The 17892-nt window shown below is 42.9% G+C and overlaps 1 protein-coding gene across 10 annotated transcripts in view; it reads right to left on the bottom strand.

Moving 5' to 3' along the window:
* LIMCH1 (LIM and calponin homology domains 1) overlaps positions 1 to 17892 on the bottom strand; it is a 192927-nt gene that overhangs the window by 30991 nt on the left and 144044 nt on the right. For 6 of the 10 annotated variants that reach the window (XM_087965754.1, XM_087965753.1, XM_087965759.1 and 3 more), the window contains 4 exons: positions 16682 to 16981; positions 11652 to 11897; positions 7994 to 8029; positions 750 to 879 (listed from right to left, as the gene is read on the bottom strand). In XM_087965754.1, the coding sequence (XP_087821880.1) occupies positions 750 to 879; positions 7994 to 8029; positions 11652 to 11897; positions 16682 to 16981 (712 nt within the window). The remainder of the gene's footprint in view (positions 1 to 749; positions 880 to 7993; positions 8030 to 11651; positions 11898 to 16681; positions 16982 to 17892) is intronic. The other 4 variants (XM_026675354.2, XM_087965761.1, XM_087965760.1 and 1 more) reach the window with 3 other exon arrangements.

The raw sequence follows: 17892 nt of genomic DNA on the forward strand, positions 1-17892 counted from the left end.
CCACTTATTAATTGTTCTCAATGTTAGGAAATGTCTCCTTAGTTCTAGGTTGCTTCTTTCCTTGATGAGTTTCTATCCATTGCTTCTTGTCCTGCCTTCAGGTGCTTTGGAGAATAGGTTGTTCCAGTGGTGGGATTCGACCGGTGTAACAACCGGTTCACTGAGCACGCGCGCAGTTCGTTTGAAAAACAGCAAGAAAACTTACCTTTTACTATAGCTCTGGTGAGTAAAAACAGCTGAGGCGCGGTATTCCGCATCGCTGCGCCAATCAGCTGGGTTTCAAACAAAGGAAATATCGGACGGAATAGCGCAGGAACTGGGCCAAATGATCGCGGGAACTACCAGTTCGCCTGTCTGTGCTGGCTGAACCCTGCCCCTGGGTTATTCCCTTCGTTTTCAAATATTGGAAAACTGCTATCATGTCCCCCCCTAGTCCTTCTTTTCATTAAACTAGACACACCCAATTCCTGCAACCGTTCTTCGTATATTTTATCCTCCAGTCCCCTAATCCTCTTGGTTGGTCTTCTCCACACTCTTTCCAGAGTCTCAACATCTTTTTTAGCAACGAGACGACCAAGCCTGGATGCAACATTCCAAGTGTGGCCCTACCAAGGCCTTGTAAAGTGGTATTCACACTTCACATACCCTGAGTCTATTTATTGTGCCCCTAACTTAAAACGTGGTTTGCAAAAGCTCCTGCGATAGCAACTAGCTCCGCTTGCCGTAGCTCTGTGGACCCCGCTACTCACATCTTGCCACTGATCTTCCTCTTCCTTCAGCTGGTGTTGAATGATCTGAAGCTTTTCGTGGCGATCTTTACTGTGAGGTTGATTCACAGCACCCTCTACTGGGCATCTCATGTCAAACATGCTCGCGCTCCTGGAGAAGAAAGGAAAGGAAATAAGTTTGTCAACAGTGGACTCTGGAGATTTCAGTCACAGGAGGGGGCTGCAGGGAAGTAAAATGGATCTGCTTTCATGGAAAGCTGTGAAGTCCCATAGCTTAAGATGCCTTCAGCCAAACATCTAAGGATCAGAGATCTCCTCATGGAGAACTATGGCTCCTATTTGACTTGTGCACTTCAATTCCCAGAATTCCTGAGCCGGCCATTTTAATATGTGAGATTCAGGTTCGAAGGCAGAGACGGGGAATTATGGCCCGTATATGACTTGTGGACTTCAACTCCCAGAATTCCTGAGCCGGCCATTTTAATATGTGAGATTCAGGTTCAAAGGCAGAGATGGGGAATTATGGCCCGTATATGACTTGTGGACTTCAACTCCCAGAATTCCTGAGCTAGCTTTTTTCTGGCAGTTGAAGTCCACGTGTCATAATGGACAACCCTGCTTTAAGTGGAAGTGCCAAGAAGCAGCCATACTAATAACATATGTGCAAGTTGGCCGCTTAAGCCAAACACAAGCATGTCCAAAGCTTTTTTTTTTTTTTTGCTCAGCGTGATTGCATGAATTCAGCACGATCTTCTATACAAAACCTTGTTCAATTTCTCAACTGTCCCTTCTCTTTTGGGTTGAAAAATGTCAAAACCTTGTTGCTCGTTCCGGTGTTTTTCAAACTTTACCGAATATTTCTTTATAAATTTAGAAGGCCTCCTCAGTTAGAAGTTCAGTGAGGGTGCTATCAATTCTTCAACTCTGCAGGGGAAATCTGGAACTATGCAGAAAAGGTTGAACCCAACTGAGTCCATTTGACTTAGTTGCCTGACTTTAAGCCAGAATTTCTAGTTTTCAATGTACTGTATAAAAAGTTTCCCAATGTAAATTGAGGTGTCCTTCTTGAAGCTGGTATAAAGAGGGAAAGAGAAGGATGGAGGAATCCAATTCTGACTTCAAGCATTATCAGATATTGCAAGAAGTCTTGAACGATTATCCAGAATGAGGTGGTAAGATCTGATGAACTATCATCTAGGGAGATTCTCAATCATTCAGGTCATGGTTGTGCCAGAGGTGCTTTTTCAAAAAGCAACTGGACTTTCTTGGGTTGTTAGGTTTTTGTTTTGTCCCTTGAAAATGTTTTGTTTCTCATCCAAGAAGCTTCTTCAGAACTGAAGTCAGTTTTTGGATCAGAAGTGAAATATTGTCATGCCCTTGTTAGAGTCGGACTCTGAGGGAGAGGAGGAACAGCCAACAGGGAGTGGAGTTGTGGCTCCAGAGGTTGTGGAGGAGGCTGGGGAAGGGCAGAGGCCGGCTGGGCAGTCAAAGGAAGAACCAGGCCCATCCCCTCTTCATCCTAGGACACGCAGGGAGGGACGGAGAAGGAAACAACTTGGCTTAGGAGAGAGGAAGCAGCCATGATCCCCCTCATTGGTTGCAGCTGGGGAGAATAGTATATAAGAGAGCCGGTTAAAACATAGTGTTGCCAGAAGCAAAGTGTGTTTTATTTTGGGCTGAAGTTATCTTAGTTGGCGTCCTTCCAACAGACTGTGCCTTGTTATCTCTTTGAAGTTGGTAATTACTTATCCTGATCTGTTGTTGGAACTTCCTTCATTGTAGTTTGTTTTGGTTTTTTAGTTCACCTCTATCTGCTCATTAAGTTCGGACTGTATTGCTTTTTTTTGAAGACTATTTTTGAATATTTTTTATTTCCAACTGAGATTATTGAACAGTGGAGCCAAGTTGGAGGTATTAAAGGACATTTATTTATGTTCTGGATTTTGTTACGTTTGTGTTACACTCTGGGTCATCACAAATATTTCCCAGGAACAAAGATCAAGAAAGTCTAGTTGTTGTTTTTTTGAACAGCAGCCTTGGGACGTGGAACTGGGGTTGAGTTGCAAGTGTCCCTCGAGTTTTGATTTCTGAAATACTTGAAAGGACACTATATTCGGACACTTATATAGAGACAGTTGAGAAGAACATAAAAAGCTAGTATTTTAGGCTAAAATGCCAGCAGTGAGTAAGCTGTGGTAAGTCATCCCTATCGAACACACATGCAGAAATGTTGTTTGTGTTATTTTGTTAAGAAGATACTGGAAAACATTGAGACATATTAACACATAAGAAAACGAGTAATTTCTCTATTCTATGACAATTTCTCTTGCACGACGAAGCTAAGAAGCGGATTATGAATGTTAAGCAAGGTAAAAAGATTATATTGCAAAGAGAGCACAGGTAAAACAACTCAAAGACACACCATATGCAGCTGATGGTTTTTCAGGACTGGTACATATAGACAGAATTTTTTTTGGTACATTTGGCAGGTTAATTTTATAAGCACATCCATTTTCATCTGGAATCCTTACACGAACTGAAACAGCTTTAGTGAAATGGACCAAATACCCCGCAGAGGTCATTTTATTACTTGTGTGGAACTTCAATCTTTTCTGCTAGCTCGTTGCTAAGAATTTGCAAACGTGCTCCTACGTTTAAATTAGGCAAGGCTGTATGGTACCCTCCAGATGTTTTGGACTACAAACCCCACAATCCTTGATTCATCGCATGGACTGGGATGAGGAGGCGTGGTCCATAACATCTGGAGAGGGTCAGGTTGCCAATCTTTCGACTTCTAAAGTATTTTTTTTGGAAAAGTAGCTACAACCTCTTCCTCTGAGGCGACCTGAACTGTAAATGAACCGATTGTCATTGGTTGTGGTTTTGTTTCGCTCACTGTTTATTCAAACCAGAAAGAGAGCTGAGAAAATATCTACAGACTCCTCACATCCTGGACATAAAGTATTTCAACTCCTCCCCTTGGTACTTCGCTATAGGGCATTGCATACCAAAACAACTAGACATAGAGACAGTTCCCACACACACCCCGTGCCATCACTCACGACAACTAAACAACTAATTCCCCTAGCACTGTCTGGCTATTATCATCGTTTCTCGTCTTCTCATTTCTTCTCATTTCTCATCTTCTCATCTTTCCTACTACCTTCTCCTAGTGGTATGTTATGGTTTATCGCTTGTCATCTGTATCTTATGATTAATGATTGTAACTATGATCTATGACCTATCACTCTGTTGTTGTATATGTGTACACTGAGAGCTTATGCAACAGAAACAAATTCCTTGTGTGCCCAATCACTCTTGGCAAGGAAGAATTCTATTCTATTCTATTCTATTCTATTCTATTCTATTCTATTCTATTCTATTCTATTCTATTCTATTCCAATTATTTCCATTCCATGCCATTCCAATTATTTCTATTCTATTCCATACCATTCCTTCAAGACAAAATTTCGTATTCCAAAGAAAATAGGTCTCCTGCTAAACTAGTGGTCACACCTCACATTTTCCATCTGCTATGGCTAAGGTTCTAAGGACCTGTATTTTAGCATTATTTAGAAGAAAATTTTGTTGTCTTAATTCTCCTGTCTATTGATGAAGGAAAGTCAGGAGGAGAAATAATACTGAAATGCCAAGAGATGGAATACATTGAATTAAATCTTTTTGTTAGGATGGTTGGAGAAGTTTCAGTTGAAGCCACTAGCAGGAGCTGGTGCACCAAAATACCATACACATCCCCTAATCTTTCCTGTTGATGCCTATTTAATATCAAGATCCTTAGTTCCTTCTTTCTATCTCAAAACTTTATTAAATAAAAATACCCATTCCACTGTTAAAGAGGAAGCCAGCTATAAAAAAAACCCTAAAAAAATCAATGCCTGTAAAGCATCCATATTCAATAAAGATTGGGGTTTTCCCCCCCTCAACAACTTACATGTCACCTGCATGAGGAATTCAATTGATTAATTTATGCAGTAAAATATGGAAAAGTATGGAATTTACACCGAGCTGCAACAATTAGATAAAATTTTAACAGGCCCAGAAGAGAAATTTATAGCAAAGATGTATAATTACCTATTAAAAGTTGCATTAAAAGAGGATGTAGTAAAAGGCTGCATGATAGCATGGGCAAAAAAAATTGGGCATAGTATAGATTTAGCAGATTAGGGGAACATGTGGAATAAAAATTATACATTAACAAGAACAGCGGCCTATAAAGAAAATATGCATAAGATGTTCTATAGGTGGCATTTAGTTCAATGAGACTAGCCAAAATGTACCTTAACATGAATCCAACATGCTGGAAATGCAGACAGAACCAAGGTACCTTCTACCATATGTGGTGGTTATGCCCAGAAGCCCAAAAATATTGGATTAAAATATGGAGTTGGCTACAAGAGATAGTGGAAGAACAAACAGAATTTAAACCGGAGTTGTTTCTATTGGGAATAATTAAGGGGAATTATAGAAAGAAGATTAAATATATTCTATTACATATTCTGACAGCTGCAAGAATAATATACGCGCAATGTTGGAAACAAAATAATATGCCTACTGAGGAATTAATAATTCAAAAAATCCTAGACTGAAATGCTGAAATGGACAAATTGACATTAAAACTAAAAGAGAAAGAAGAGTCGGAGTATTACGAAATTTGGGATAATTGGTATAATTGGTTGAATAACAGAAATAAAGACAAAGGAAATAAGAAAATTATAGATAAAAGTAAATGAATGTATATAAAGATGTATAAATGTAGATATTTATATGAGATTGATGTGTAGAATAATTTGTATAATAATGATGACACACAGTACTGTTAAAGTCAAGATTAATGTGTGTTAAAGGTGAAAAAGAACAATAAAAATTATTACCAAAAAAAATAAATAAGGATGGAATTACAAATTATAGGAGTCCTTCCTCTGACTTTTTTGTCTTGCAAAAATTTAGCTGCACAAAACGTGTGACATCATAGCATCACATTTTTTAAAATACTAAATATTGTGGAGAGAAAGGGAGAGCTGTGGGATTGCTATTTTGGACTGGTGGAAGTGACACGGACTTGCATCCTAGAAATTCTGTGGAATGGGTTATGCAATTGCTCTAACTAACCTGCCCTACTTCATTCAGCTTTGACCGAAAATACAGGTCATCCTTGACTTATGACCACAATTGAGGGCCCTCCCCACATTTTTTGTTGCTAAGGGAGACAGTTGTTAAACAAACTGTTCATAAGTTGAGGACTACTTGAACTACAGCATCTGGAAAACAAAATGTGAAAAAGATTGTCTCTAATTTCAGTCGCTTTCAAGAAAAGTTTTATTTCCATCAAGTTCTTAGTCACGTGCACTATACATTTCATTAGGTCCAATGGTAGACTTCTTAAATCACTGGATTCAATGAAAAAAAAAATGCCAGTTTTCTCTTTTTGATATTATAAACCTGCAAGCGGATTTTGCAGGCGTGCGGTGACTCAAAGTCAGCATGAAACATGTCCATTTATCTTCTAAGGAAACTCAGCCCAAAATCAGAAATAAGAGACCGCTAACAAAATTAAAAATGGTTTCAATTAAAAAAAAAAAAGATTTTGGAGACAGACTAAAGGATGATTATCATTTTCCTGCTTCCAGTCAGCATGGATATCTGCCACATTTATTTATTTAACATTCCAGTTTGGGGGGGGGAGGGGGAGTTATTTTTAAAATGTGATTCCAATGCAAAAATGTTAAACATTATCAGCAGCTTTTGATGTGGAAATGAACAAAAGGGCTTCTCTCTCTATAAAACTATTTAGGGTTTGGCTACAGGACGGAGCTAAACGGCTTTAAGAAAAATAATTCTTTTTAAGGAATTGGTTTTATTAGCAGGGGGAAAAAATCATAGGTTAGAAGATTACGTAGCCACGATTCTGTCTTCAATGTAAGAAATCGTGAACTTAAATCACGACAAAATTAATACCAATGTAAAATGTAACATCAATCTGTTTCTGACACATCTGAACAGATTTGCTGTTTAATAAATTCAGACAGCAATTCTTTTACAAGAAAAGATGCAGGCAGTGTTATTCCTGCATATGCATTTTCTAGGAGAAGAATCATTTTTAAAAATCATTCCTAGCATTTTAGTATTGGATATTCATTCTGGCTTTGAATGTCTTTGCTCAGGAGAATGTACTTGTCTGTCAAAATTTCTGATGTTGGAAGAAAGTGCCTGAATAAATATACAGAGAAATATAGGTAGTGTTGTGGCCTGCCAGTGGCCTGGCAGCAGATTCGGACAGGGAGGAGGTTGGGGAGGAACATGGGCCAGGCCTGGAGTCTGGGGAAGGCTCTGACGAGGGCTCTGCCTCGGAGGCAGAGATAGGGGCAGAGCCATCTGACAGTTATCAGCTGCCTTCAAAGTCGGAGATCAGTGAGGCAGAAGAACAGCTGGAGCCTGTTCCCGATGTATGCATGCACAGAGCTGCCAGAAGAAGGGAACAGTTAAGGAACAAGGGTCAACTCAGGAGTAAAGCTACAGGTGGATGGTGAATGGCCCCTCCCAGGGGGAATAGAGGAGCGAAAGGGGAATGGTGTTTGCAGGAGACAATTAGTTCAATCCATTAGGGTGAAGATCTGTTCCTGACTTCTTGCCAAGTAATTGCTGCTATAGCATGGCGTTTGGAAGGTATCAGCCTGGCAACTCTCCAAGCCTGATAAAGGTCAGTCTGTACGTTTTAGTAATTGAAAAGAAAACCCTGAAATTTCATGGGGGAAAAAGGCAAGAAATGAAGATGACTCTTGATGACACTGGCTTTGGAAGCCTGCAGATCAGGGAGAATTTTTTTTTACAGAGCTGATTTTTAAATTTTTGGATATCAACCAGCTGAGATCGATAAATGCTGGTAAGTTTTCTCATCCACTTCCTGCTTAGCAACCTTCTTAACCTCAGTTATCCAAACTTCCCACCATTATAATTCTAGCTCCTTGTAATCATCACACACCCCACCAGGGCTTAAAACCGGAATTGCATCGTGAATTAGCCGAAGTTCAGCCATTGCATGCTTTGTTGCTTTCTGGAAATTTAGAATTTGAATGCCACAGCGAACATACAGGAGAAAGCACATGAATTCCCACCAGCGCTGCAGAAGGACAAGGAAAGCACGAGGATCGAAGGGAGTCAGCTGTATTTTAAGTTAGTAGGAAGTGTAGAAAGCATGCAGCTTGAGCAGGTTTTAAAGGATCCAAAGATCGCACACAACAACTTACTCTGCATCATCAGAGACAGGGGTTCTGCAGCCGGATCTATAAAGTTAAATTATAAAGTTAGAAAAAACTGGGACAGGCCAATAACGAAGGATTCAAATGTATTTGACTTGCAGGGAACACGATCCGCTTTTCATCTGAAATAAAAGTTTTAAAAGGCAGAGGGGGGGAAGCTGACAAGAGCACTGACCTCGCAGAAAAACCACACACAAAATAAAAACTTTTATTCCGTCACTGCACGGAATTTGAAGCAGTTGTTTTCATGAACCCTAACGTGTTTAGAATTCAGAATTATCCCGCTAGCAAAGTCGCAGTGTGAAATTGAAAACGGGAAAGTGGTTCCTGATAGAAGAGCTGATCAAATAAGAGTGTTCTGACCCAAACCCTTTTCCAATAAAACAAACATGAACCAAAGGGAACAGAAACCTTTCAATGATTCTTACAAATCCCCGGTTAAAAGGCTGCTGCAAACAATTAGTTTGATAAGCACAAGCCTCGCCAAAACTGTGCGAGGCTGCCAAGAATAACAGATAAGAAATATTTCACAACACAAGAGTCTTCAAATACCAGCTTAAGATACTGCAATGTCCACGAGGCTGAGTTTCAAAACATCTTTGCTTCCTGCAAAGAACGTCCGATTCAAAGCTGGCTTTTATCTTCTTGAAGGAGGGGCCATTACCTTGCAGCCTTACTCCCGAGTCGCCCGTGCTGTTGCAGCTGCTCTTTCCTGCGAGCAGCCCTGCGCGCATGCACACTTGGCACAGGCTCCTCGGGAACCTCTTCATCTCTGCTGCCAGCCCCCACAATCTCTGAAGGCAGCAGTCCACTCCCTAATGGTCCTGGCCCTTCATATGAGTCCTCGCTCTCCTCAGCCGTCTGCACCTGCTGCCGGATAACCACAACAAACAGTCATGATAATACACAGGCAAGTCTTCAACGTACGACTGCAATTGAGCCCAACGTTTCAGCTGCTGAGTGAAACATTTGTGAAGTGAACTTTCCCCCCCTTTTTATGACCTTTCTTGCCACCGTTGTAAAGTGAATCACTGCAGTTACGTGAGTAACATGGTTGTTAAGCGAGGCTGGCCTCCCCAAGGGGAAATCACACAATTTTCGGGATGCTGCAACTGTCATAAATACGAGTTAGGAGCCAAGCATCTGAATTTTTTAATGACGTGATCACGGTGATGATGCAACGGTCATTAGGGGTGAAAAATGGCCGTAAGTCCCTTTTCCTGCTACCGCTGTCACGAAATGAATGGTTGAAAATCAAGGACTACCTGTATTGTTGAAATCAGCCACACCCATGCAATTACTACACGCCTTTGAATATTAGTAGCTCAGGTTGGTAATTATGTTGTCGGTTTGAGCTCCGAGTATGGCGATTTGGCTGCAAACGTTTAGTCCCTGTTCTGTTCTGGTTTGCCGGCAGCCGGTGCAGATAGCAGTGGAGTTGGACAGTGGGGAAGAACAGGGACCAGTCTGGGAGTCTGGGGAGGACTTGGATGAGGGTCCTGCATCTAATGCAGAGATGGGGCCAGGACCATCTGGGAGTGGGGTGCTGACTCTGGAGCCTCCGGAGTCTGGCAGCAGCAGAGTTGCTAGAAGGCAAGAGCAGCTGAAGCAGAAGGGGCAACTTGGGAGTAAGGCTGGGAGGTGATTGCGCCTCCCGTAAGGGATAAAAGTCAGACCTCAATGACGAAACCTTTGCAGTAAACAAAGTCGTTCGTTCTGTTCGGATTAATCCTTGAAGCTCTGTGTGGGTTTTGTACTTTTTAATAGTTTTTTTATTGGCACTCTAGTTGTTGGCAGCAATTCAAAGGAGATAAAGGTGGATGCTCATCTTGAGGGACTGTTTGGGACTCATTACAGGCTGGGAATGAGCATAATTCCCAGCGTTGAAATAAAACAAGACTTTTTTAAACTAAGCATGTACTTAATTACAGTCTCGAGAAGTCCTGGTCAGAACACATTTGAGGAGACATCTTCAGCACGCTTTGGATTATGCTGGTTAGGGGGGAGCCCATGTCTTCTGAACAACAATGTCAGCATTCCAACTAACCAACTCTAAACCAATAAACTACGAGACAAGCATTTCCTCAAAGTTCCAATTTTATTAGAGTTGTCATATTGGCATTTCTGGGAAAACCCAAATCTGAGAATTTCCGGGTTTTCCCTTCCCAAAAGAAATTTAAATTCAATTCTTTGCACCCACTGGTCCATCCCATTGCCCAATCCATTGTCATCCCAACTGGAGACATCCCTCCAGTCACTCCCCTCCAGGTGCAGAGCAACATGTCCTTGACGCTCTGAGAAAGAATGTTGTTGAGTCTAACCTTCCACCACTCTATGAAATCCCCCCTCCCAAATTCCCAGGCACTGAAAGTGGCAGCCTCAAAGCTTCCAAGTAAAATATGGCTTGCAAGGCTGACAAACAACACCCGCACTAATTTACATTCACACAGACAGCAGAGGTGTGATTATTCAGCCGGTTCTGACCGGTTCTAGAGAACCGGTAGTGGAAATTTTGGGTAGTTCAGAGAACCAGCCAATACCACCTCTGACTGGTCCCGCCAACCCCATCTATTCTCTGCCTTCCATTGAGTCCCAGCTGATTGGCTGGATCTTCTTTGGTTGCCCTGCACAGGAGAACAGAGCTGGAAAGCAGGTTAGTGGGGTGGGGAGGGAATGGGGATTTTGCAGTATCCCTCCCCTGCCACACCCATCAAGCCACACCCATCAAGCCATGCCATGCTCATCAGCCCACGCCCACAGAACCGGTAGTAAAAATTTTTGAATCCCATCACTGACAGACGCTACTTAAAACCAAGGCCTACTGACACAGCAACTATAGTCAGCCAATCACACACAACCCAAAATGAAACCAGGACTCAGAAAGGTATTTAAAAGCCAGGGTTCCCCCTCCAGACGAGCACAATGCAAAGCGTGCTGGAGATGTCTTCTTGAATGGGGACAAAACGTTTGCAACCAAATCACCAAGCATGGAGCTCAAACCGACAACATAGCAATAGCACTTAGCCCTCGGACTTATATACCGCTTCACAGTGCTTTATAGCTCTGTCTAAGCGGTTTACAGAGTCAGCCTCTGGCCCCCCAACAATCTGGGTCTTCATTTTACCCTCCTCGGAAGGATGGAAGGCTGAGTCAACCTTGATGTCTGGTGAGACTCGAACTGCCAAGTTGTAGGCAGCTGGCAGGCAGCAGAAGTAGCCTGCAGTACTGCACTCTAACCACTGCGCCACCGTGGCTCTTTGCATAGTTACTACACAGGTTGTATTGTGATAATTAATGCGGGTCAACGCCTTTACCCTGTAGCATTTCGGATGCCGCAAATGAGAACGGCACGTTCTATTTTTGCAAGATTATACACAATTGATAAGCTGGGATTAGCAGGATTCTGATTGCCAGAGGAAACCACAGTGACTTACGTTTACACCCAAGTTCTCGAGAATGTGAGCCGTTTCTCTTACTACCATTCACACAGCCCACTGCTGTAGCTTTATTAACCACAAAGGCTCATTACCGTCACACGTGCGTGTTAATATACAATGCGATGCATCAGGCAGCCTGCACAACACACACTTTATAGGAGAGGATAGGGGACGTTAGGATGCAAGGACTGGACAGGACAATGGCTCACGTTTGCAAAGGATCAGCTTTTCGGGTGGCAAGTTGTTTGCTATTTATTTCCAGACGTTTCCGCATCTCACGTTGGATTACACGGAGCCCCGATATATTCTTGTCCATAGCGGAACGTATGTCCTCTTGTGCTGAACCTGCCACGCTATGTTGAATGTGTTCTGGTGTGAACGTGGCCTGCGTCGCAAGGCTTGGAGAGATCTCCCCACAAACCGGTTCAGCTCCCACTGAATCTGTCGCGAGGACGCTAAAAGAAGAGTCCATTTTAGTTGGCAGTGCGGATCTGTCAATCGCCCCTCTCCAACCCAAGGAGCCAAAGATGGAGAGCACCTCATAGAGCACCAAAGGCGGTATTCGGCTGGTTCTGACCGGTTCTAGAGAACCAGTAGCAGAAATTTTGAGTATTTCAGAGAACCGGCAAATACCGCCTCTGATAGGCCCCGCTCCCATCTCTTCTCCGCCTCCTGAGTCCCTGATTGGCTGGGTCTTCTTTGGTTGCCCTGCACAGAAGAACGGAGCTGGAAAGCAGGTTAGTGGGGTGGGGAGGGAATGGGATTTTGCAGTGACCTTCCCCTGCCACACCCACCAAGCCATGCCACACCCACCAAGCCATTCCCACAGAACCGGTAGTAATTTTTTTTTAATCCAACCATTGCAGAGCATGCATTAAAATCACAGTTAAAAGGCTTTTGTAGTTCTGACTGCCACCCAGGCAGAAGAGACACACCTGCCCAGTCTAACTGAAGATGACGGGGAGTGTGGGTTTTGCAGTAGACTGGCACCAACAAATTATACCTTGGCTTTAATTAAAGGAATACTTGTTTTGAGGGCTGAATTATGGGCAGCCAACTTATCATCGAGACCATAAATAGCACAGGAGGCAAAACAAAAAACGAGACTCCAAAGATAGAAAGCAAATGAACAATTTCTACACCAATGGATTCCATCTGTGCCTCCATTTTGCCTGTTGGCGCTATAATCTTTTGCAGATTATAAGAAATCTGCATCATGGCAGACGGTTTTTGTTTTGAGGTATTTGTACTGGAACAAAAAAATTACTTATATCGTTGGTATAATTTGACGTGTAGAACAGAGGTGGGTTTCAGCAGGTTCTGAAGAACCGGTAGCAGAAATTTTGAGTAGTTCGGAGAACCGGCAAATACCACCTCTGACTGGAGATTTTACAGTATCCTTCCCTTGCCACGCCCACCAAGCCATGCCCACAGAACTGGTAGTAAAAAATTTTGAATCCCACTACTGGTTTAGAAGGTTGTAAAAGATGCAGAATAACAGAGCAACAGAGTTGGAAGAGAGCTTGGAGGTCTTCTAGCCCAACCCCCTGCTCGGACAGGAAACCCTAGACCTGTGATGGTGAACCTATGGTACACGTGCCATAGGTGGCACGCAGAGCCATTTGTGCGGGCACACGAGCCCCATCCAAACTTACCTGCATTGTGCATGCGCGCGCCTCCCAGCTGATTTTCGGCCCATTTGAAGCAGTTTTCGCCCTCCCGGAGCTTTGAGGAAAGCCTCTGCATCCTCAGGAGGCCAAAAAATGGGCCTTCTGGAAATACCAGAAGTGCCGAAACGGGCCTGTTTTCAGCCTACCGAGGCTTCCCTTGAGCCTCCAGGAGGGTGAAAACGGCCTCAAATGGGCCGAAAACCAGCTGGGTGTGTGCATGTGCAGTGCAGGTAAGGGGACAGGGTGGGGATGTTGCGTGTGCATGCGCTGGGCAGGGTGCATTGCATTGTGAGTGCTGGCACGTGCGCACTTTCAGCACACCACAACAAAAAGGGTTGCCATCACTGCCCTAGACTGTTTCAAACAGATGGTTGTCCAATCTCTTCTTAAAAGCCTCCACCCATAATTTCTGGAGGCAAGCCGTTCCACTGATTAATTGTTCTCACGGTCAGCAAATTTCTCCTTAGTTCTAGGTTGTTTCTTTCCTTGGTTATTTTCCACCCATTGCTTCTTGTCCTGTCTTCAGTTGCTTTGGAGAATAGCTTGACTCCCTCTTCTTTGGGGCAGCCCTTCAAATATTGGAGCACTGCTATCATGTCATCCCTAGTTCTTCTTTTCATTAAACGAGACATACCCAATTCCAGCAACCCTTCTTTATATGTTTTAGCTTCCAGACCGCTAATCATCTTTTTTGCTCTTCTCTGCACTCTTCCTAAGAATGCAGGCAAGCACGACTGAGGTTATGGATGACCAATGGATTTGTCCCCCAGTTTAAAGTCTGGTGAACGTCCATCCATCACACCATGTGGAATGGGGAAAAAAGTCTTTTATAATTTATTTTGATTTTTTTTTCCTGATCTACCAAGTCAGCAGATGCTGCTGTCTGCTGAAGACCAAGAACGTTCTCTTGCTTTCTGTCCTGGATATCTAGTATGTTTCAATGGGTCAAGTGCTGGACTGGAAGCCCCATTCAACCATAAAGCTTGTTCTCTGACTTTGGAGAAATGTTGCCCCGTTGACACAATACAATAGGGAAAAAAACACAGTGCTTTGAGCTTATCTTCAGATGGGCAGGATAATTAAACTTCCCATCTTTTAAATTTGCTTATCTTCAGATGGGCAGGATAATTAAACCGCATTTTGAAACAGTTCAACACACATCCATTTACGTTTGTTAAAATGGAATCTTCTTCCTTTGCTATGCACAAGTCATCTCTATTCAGATTTGTTGTGCATATGTCACACGCAACATTCTAGAAGAACAGAGTTTTGTGCAAACCATAGGCCTCCTCAAACCCAGGATTATAATATAATAAGTGGGCTGGGTAGGAGAAGGAAGGCTGTGCTAAATATAAAAAGAAAAACCAATGTTGTGAGTGGCTTTCAAAGTCTACTATCACCTAGAGGCAATTCTTATTTTTGGTACTCTCTGAGCATGGCGGTTTTCTTGCATATGTTTCACGACCCAACTAGGTAACATCATCAGTGTCAGACGGGTTCTCCGAACCAGTCAAAATTTTCACTACTGGTACACCAGAACCAGTCTGAACCGGCTGAACACCACCTCTGCTTGTAAGTCACTAACGGTGAGCATGTTTTATCCTGGAGAGTCCATGGGTTTTAAGCTCTTTGTAAACTCATGATAGGACTCATCAAATTCCTGTTAGGACAGGGGTCCCCAACCCCCCAATCTGTCCGTCCGTCCACGGCATGCCAGAAACCATGCCACACAAATGAAACAAACACAGCACACGAAACCACGCCCCCACCGCTTCACAAAAACCTTTCTCCACGGAACCAGTCCCTGGTGCCCCAAAGGTTGTGGGAAGGGCTCCCTTTTAGGTAATCCCCAGTATAACAAACCATTAAATGAGGTACAACCATATACAAATCCATAATGACATTCATTGTACTAAGCCTCTAAGGCACCCTGCAAAAATTCTTTGGAGAAAGGAAGTCACGATGCAAAACCCAAGCCAGTCAAACGATGCTAACACAACTCCCTCTTTCTTTTGAGCTTCTGCGCAACACAGCAAAGCAAATGAATACAAATTTATGTGTATGACTATACTTTTATCTTACAACCTAACACGAGAACCTGCAGAAGATCGGCTGCTAACGTAAAGCTTTGGGAAAACTACCATGTTTTCCCCAAAACAAGACCCTGTCTTGTATTTTTTTGCCACCAAAAAAGGCACCAAGTCTTATTTTCAGGGGATGCCATCCACTGACTAACCATGCGTCACCTCCGGCGTCCTTTTTGTTGTCAAAGGCCTTCAGGAACTTCTTCTGCAGCCGGCAAGGCTTTCCTAAAGGCCTCTGCAGCTGATAAAGAGAGCTCTGAATCGATCCAGAGCTTTGTTATCATCTACAGAGGCCTTCAGGAAAGCCTTGCCAGCCGCAGGAGAAATGGGCCAGCAAGACATATTTTTGGGGTGTGTGAGGCCTGGCTACAACTGTCCAAGGTAAGTGGTAGGGCAGCTCCATTCCCCATTAATTTTTAACCATGCACTCGAGTGGGTGGGATCTTAATTAGGGCTTATTTTGGGGATAGGGCTTATATTGGGTGCATGTGTAAAAGTCAAGCTAGGACTTACTTTCAGGGTAGGTCGGATTTTCGGGTGAATGGGGTAAGTTAAATGTAGTCATTTCTCCATATGTCTCTTCTTAAACTTTTATCATACTGGTTATCTTCTGCTAGAACAGGGGTGTCAAATTTCATTGAGGGCTACATCAGGGTTGTGGTTGACCTTGGGGGGCCAGGTAGCCGTGGCCAACTGGGTGGGCGTGGTCAGGTTGACACCACTCCCCAAACTGCTGGCATGTTTTCACTTTGCATTGGGTAGACCGGGCCGAAGCGATAGGGTCCAGCCCTGTGATAGTGAACCTATGGCACATGTGCCACAGGTGGCACACAAGAGCCATTTGTGCCAGCATGCGAGCTGCTGGCAAACTTACCTCACTGGGCATGCACGCGCCTCACGGCTGATTTTCAGTCAGTTTGAGGCCTTTTTCAGCCTCCCAGAGGCTTGAGGAAGGTTTCTGCAGGCTTTTCAGGATGAAAACTAGGCCTGTTACATCACTTCCTGTTTTTTCAAAAATACCGGAAGTGATGAAACAGGCCTAGTTTTTGGCCTGAAAATCCTGCAGAAGCCTTCCTCAAGCCTCTGGGAGGCCGAAAAAGGCCTCAAACCGGCCAAAAATCAGCTGTGAGGCGCAGTGCAGGTAAGAGGGTGGTGGTGTGGGGATTGCACATGCATGCGTAGAGGGCATGGGGGGTCGCGCATTGCCTTCTGGGTGCTGGCAAGTGAGCGCAAGCATGTAAGCGCACACACAATTTTTGGCACAGGAGTCCAAAAAGATTAGCCACCACTGGTCCAGCCCCTTACATTTCCCAGGATGGCCTCACGGGCCGGATCTGACCACATTTGACATCTCTGTGTTAGAATATGATGGCACCAGATTGGTTTTGATTGATTATCCCCTCATTTTAAACTCATCCCTTCTGTTTTATGCAATAACCCTCAAACCTTTTCATGCAAAGTAAGCATTAAGCAGCTCACAATAACCTTTCTGGTTTTTCTGCTTTTGGCTGAAGTTTCGGCTCTCTCTGGCCAACCACATTTTTTTGGCGCTTCAATGAAGGGTTACGAATGGCTAAAAGGTTAACCGGTTGAAGAGGGCTAATCGATTTAGGACAAGTCCTGAATCTTCTAACCATCATATCATCTCTTTCAAGGTCTGGGAAGCGGTCATCCAATTCTTCTTCACTATTTTCTTGCCACTCGCTGGACCGTTGCCTCTGGGCATCGGCGCAAACATCCCGGACTGATGACCTATACTCACCTGAATCAGGCAACGTTATTTCGCTAACACAAGAGAGCAGGAGGAAGAGAGAAAGAGAGAGAGGAAGAGAGAGAGAAGGAGAAATAATGAAAGCCATACGGAAAGTCTTGACTTAGCCACCTTATATTTCATAAGAAACACGGCTAGAATTGTATTTACACAAAACTAGAAAACTGAAGATACCCACGGAAGAAAATGTGATCAGGAAAATATTAGAATGTACAGAAATGAACAGGTTAACCCTTGCAATGAAAGAGAAGGATCAAACTGAATTATTACATGATATGGGAATTATTCTATCGATGGTTAGAGAATATGAAAGTTAGAAACAAAAGAAGACTAGTGAAATATAGAAAATATGTTAATAGAATTAAATGTTAAGCTGAGGATTGTTGTAATAATTAGAAATATTATGTATATCAGTATTAAGTTAAGAGTAGAGAATTAATACTAATGTAATGAATATGGCTGTAAACTTTGTTACTGCAGAAGAGATTGGTACCCAGATGACACACTGGTTAATGAATGATGCATTGCTTGTATTAAAAATAAAATAAAAAAATATTTTAAAAAAATCCACAAGGAACATCAAAGCCTCTTAACAGTAGTGTCGAAAGAAGATTTTGCACCAACATCCATATTGCGTGCATAAGTGCACAATCGTGCCTACCGTCCCTGTCCCATTCGTACCTATTTCCTGTATTCTTACTCCTGTTTATACTTATACCTATTATCTTGTAAGTAATCGACAAATCAAATAAATAAATAAAAATAAATAAATAAAATCCAAGGGTTTAGATAACGGGAAGCTTGGCAAATTTGAATACTTTGCATTCTACGTCACCCAGAAGAAGAAGAAGAAGGGGAAAACAACCCACAACAGCATGGACCACTTTTAAGATATACACCTCAAATGTTTTCTGAATGAAAAGCA

The sequence above is a fragment of the Notechis scutatus genome, chromosome 4 (genome assembly GCF_049901735.1).
Source record: "Notechis scutatus isolate UNSWTSFEM ecotype Mainland chromosome 4, rNotScu1.2, whole genome shotgun sequence".
Taxonomy (NCBI): Eukaryota; Metazoa; Chordata; class Lepidosauria; order Squamata; family Elapidae; genus Notechis; species Notechis scutatus.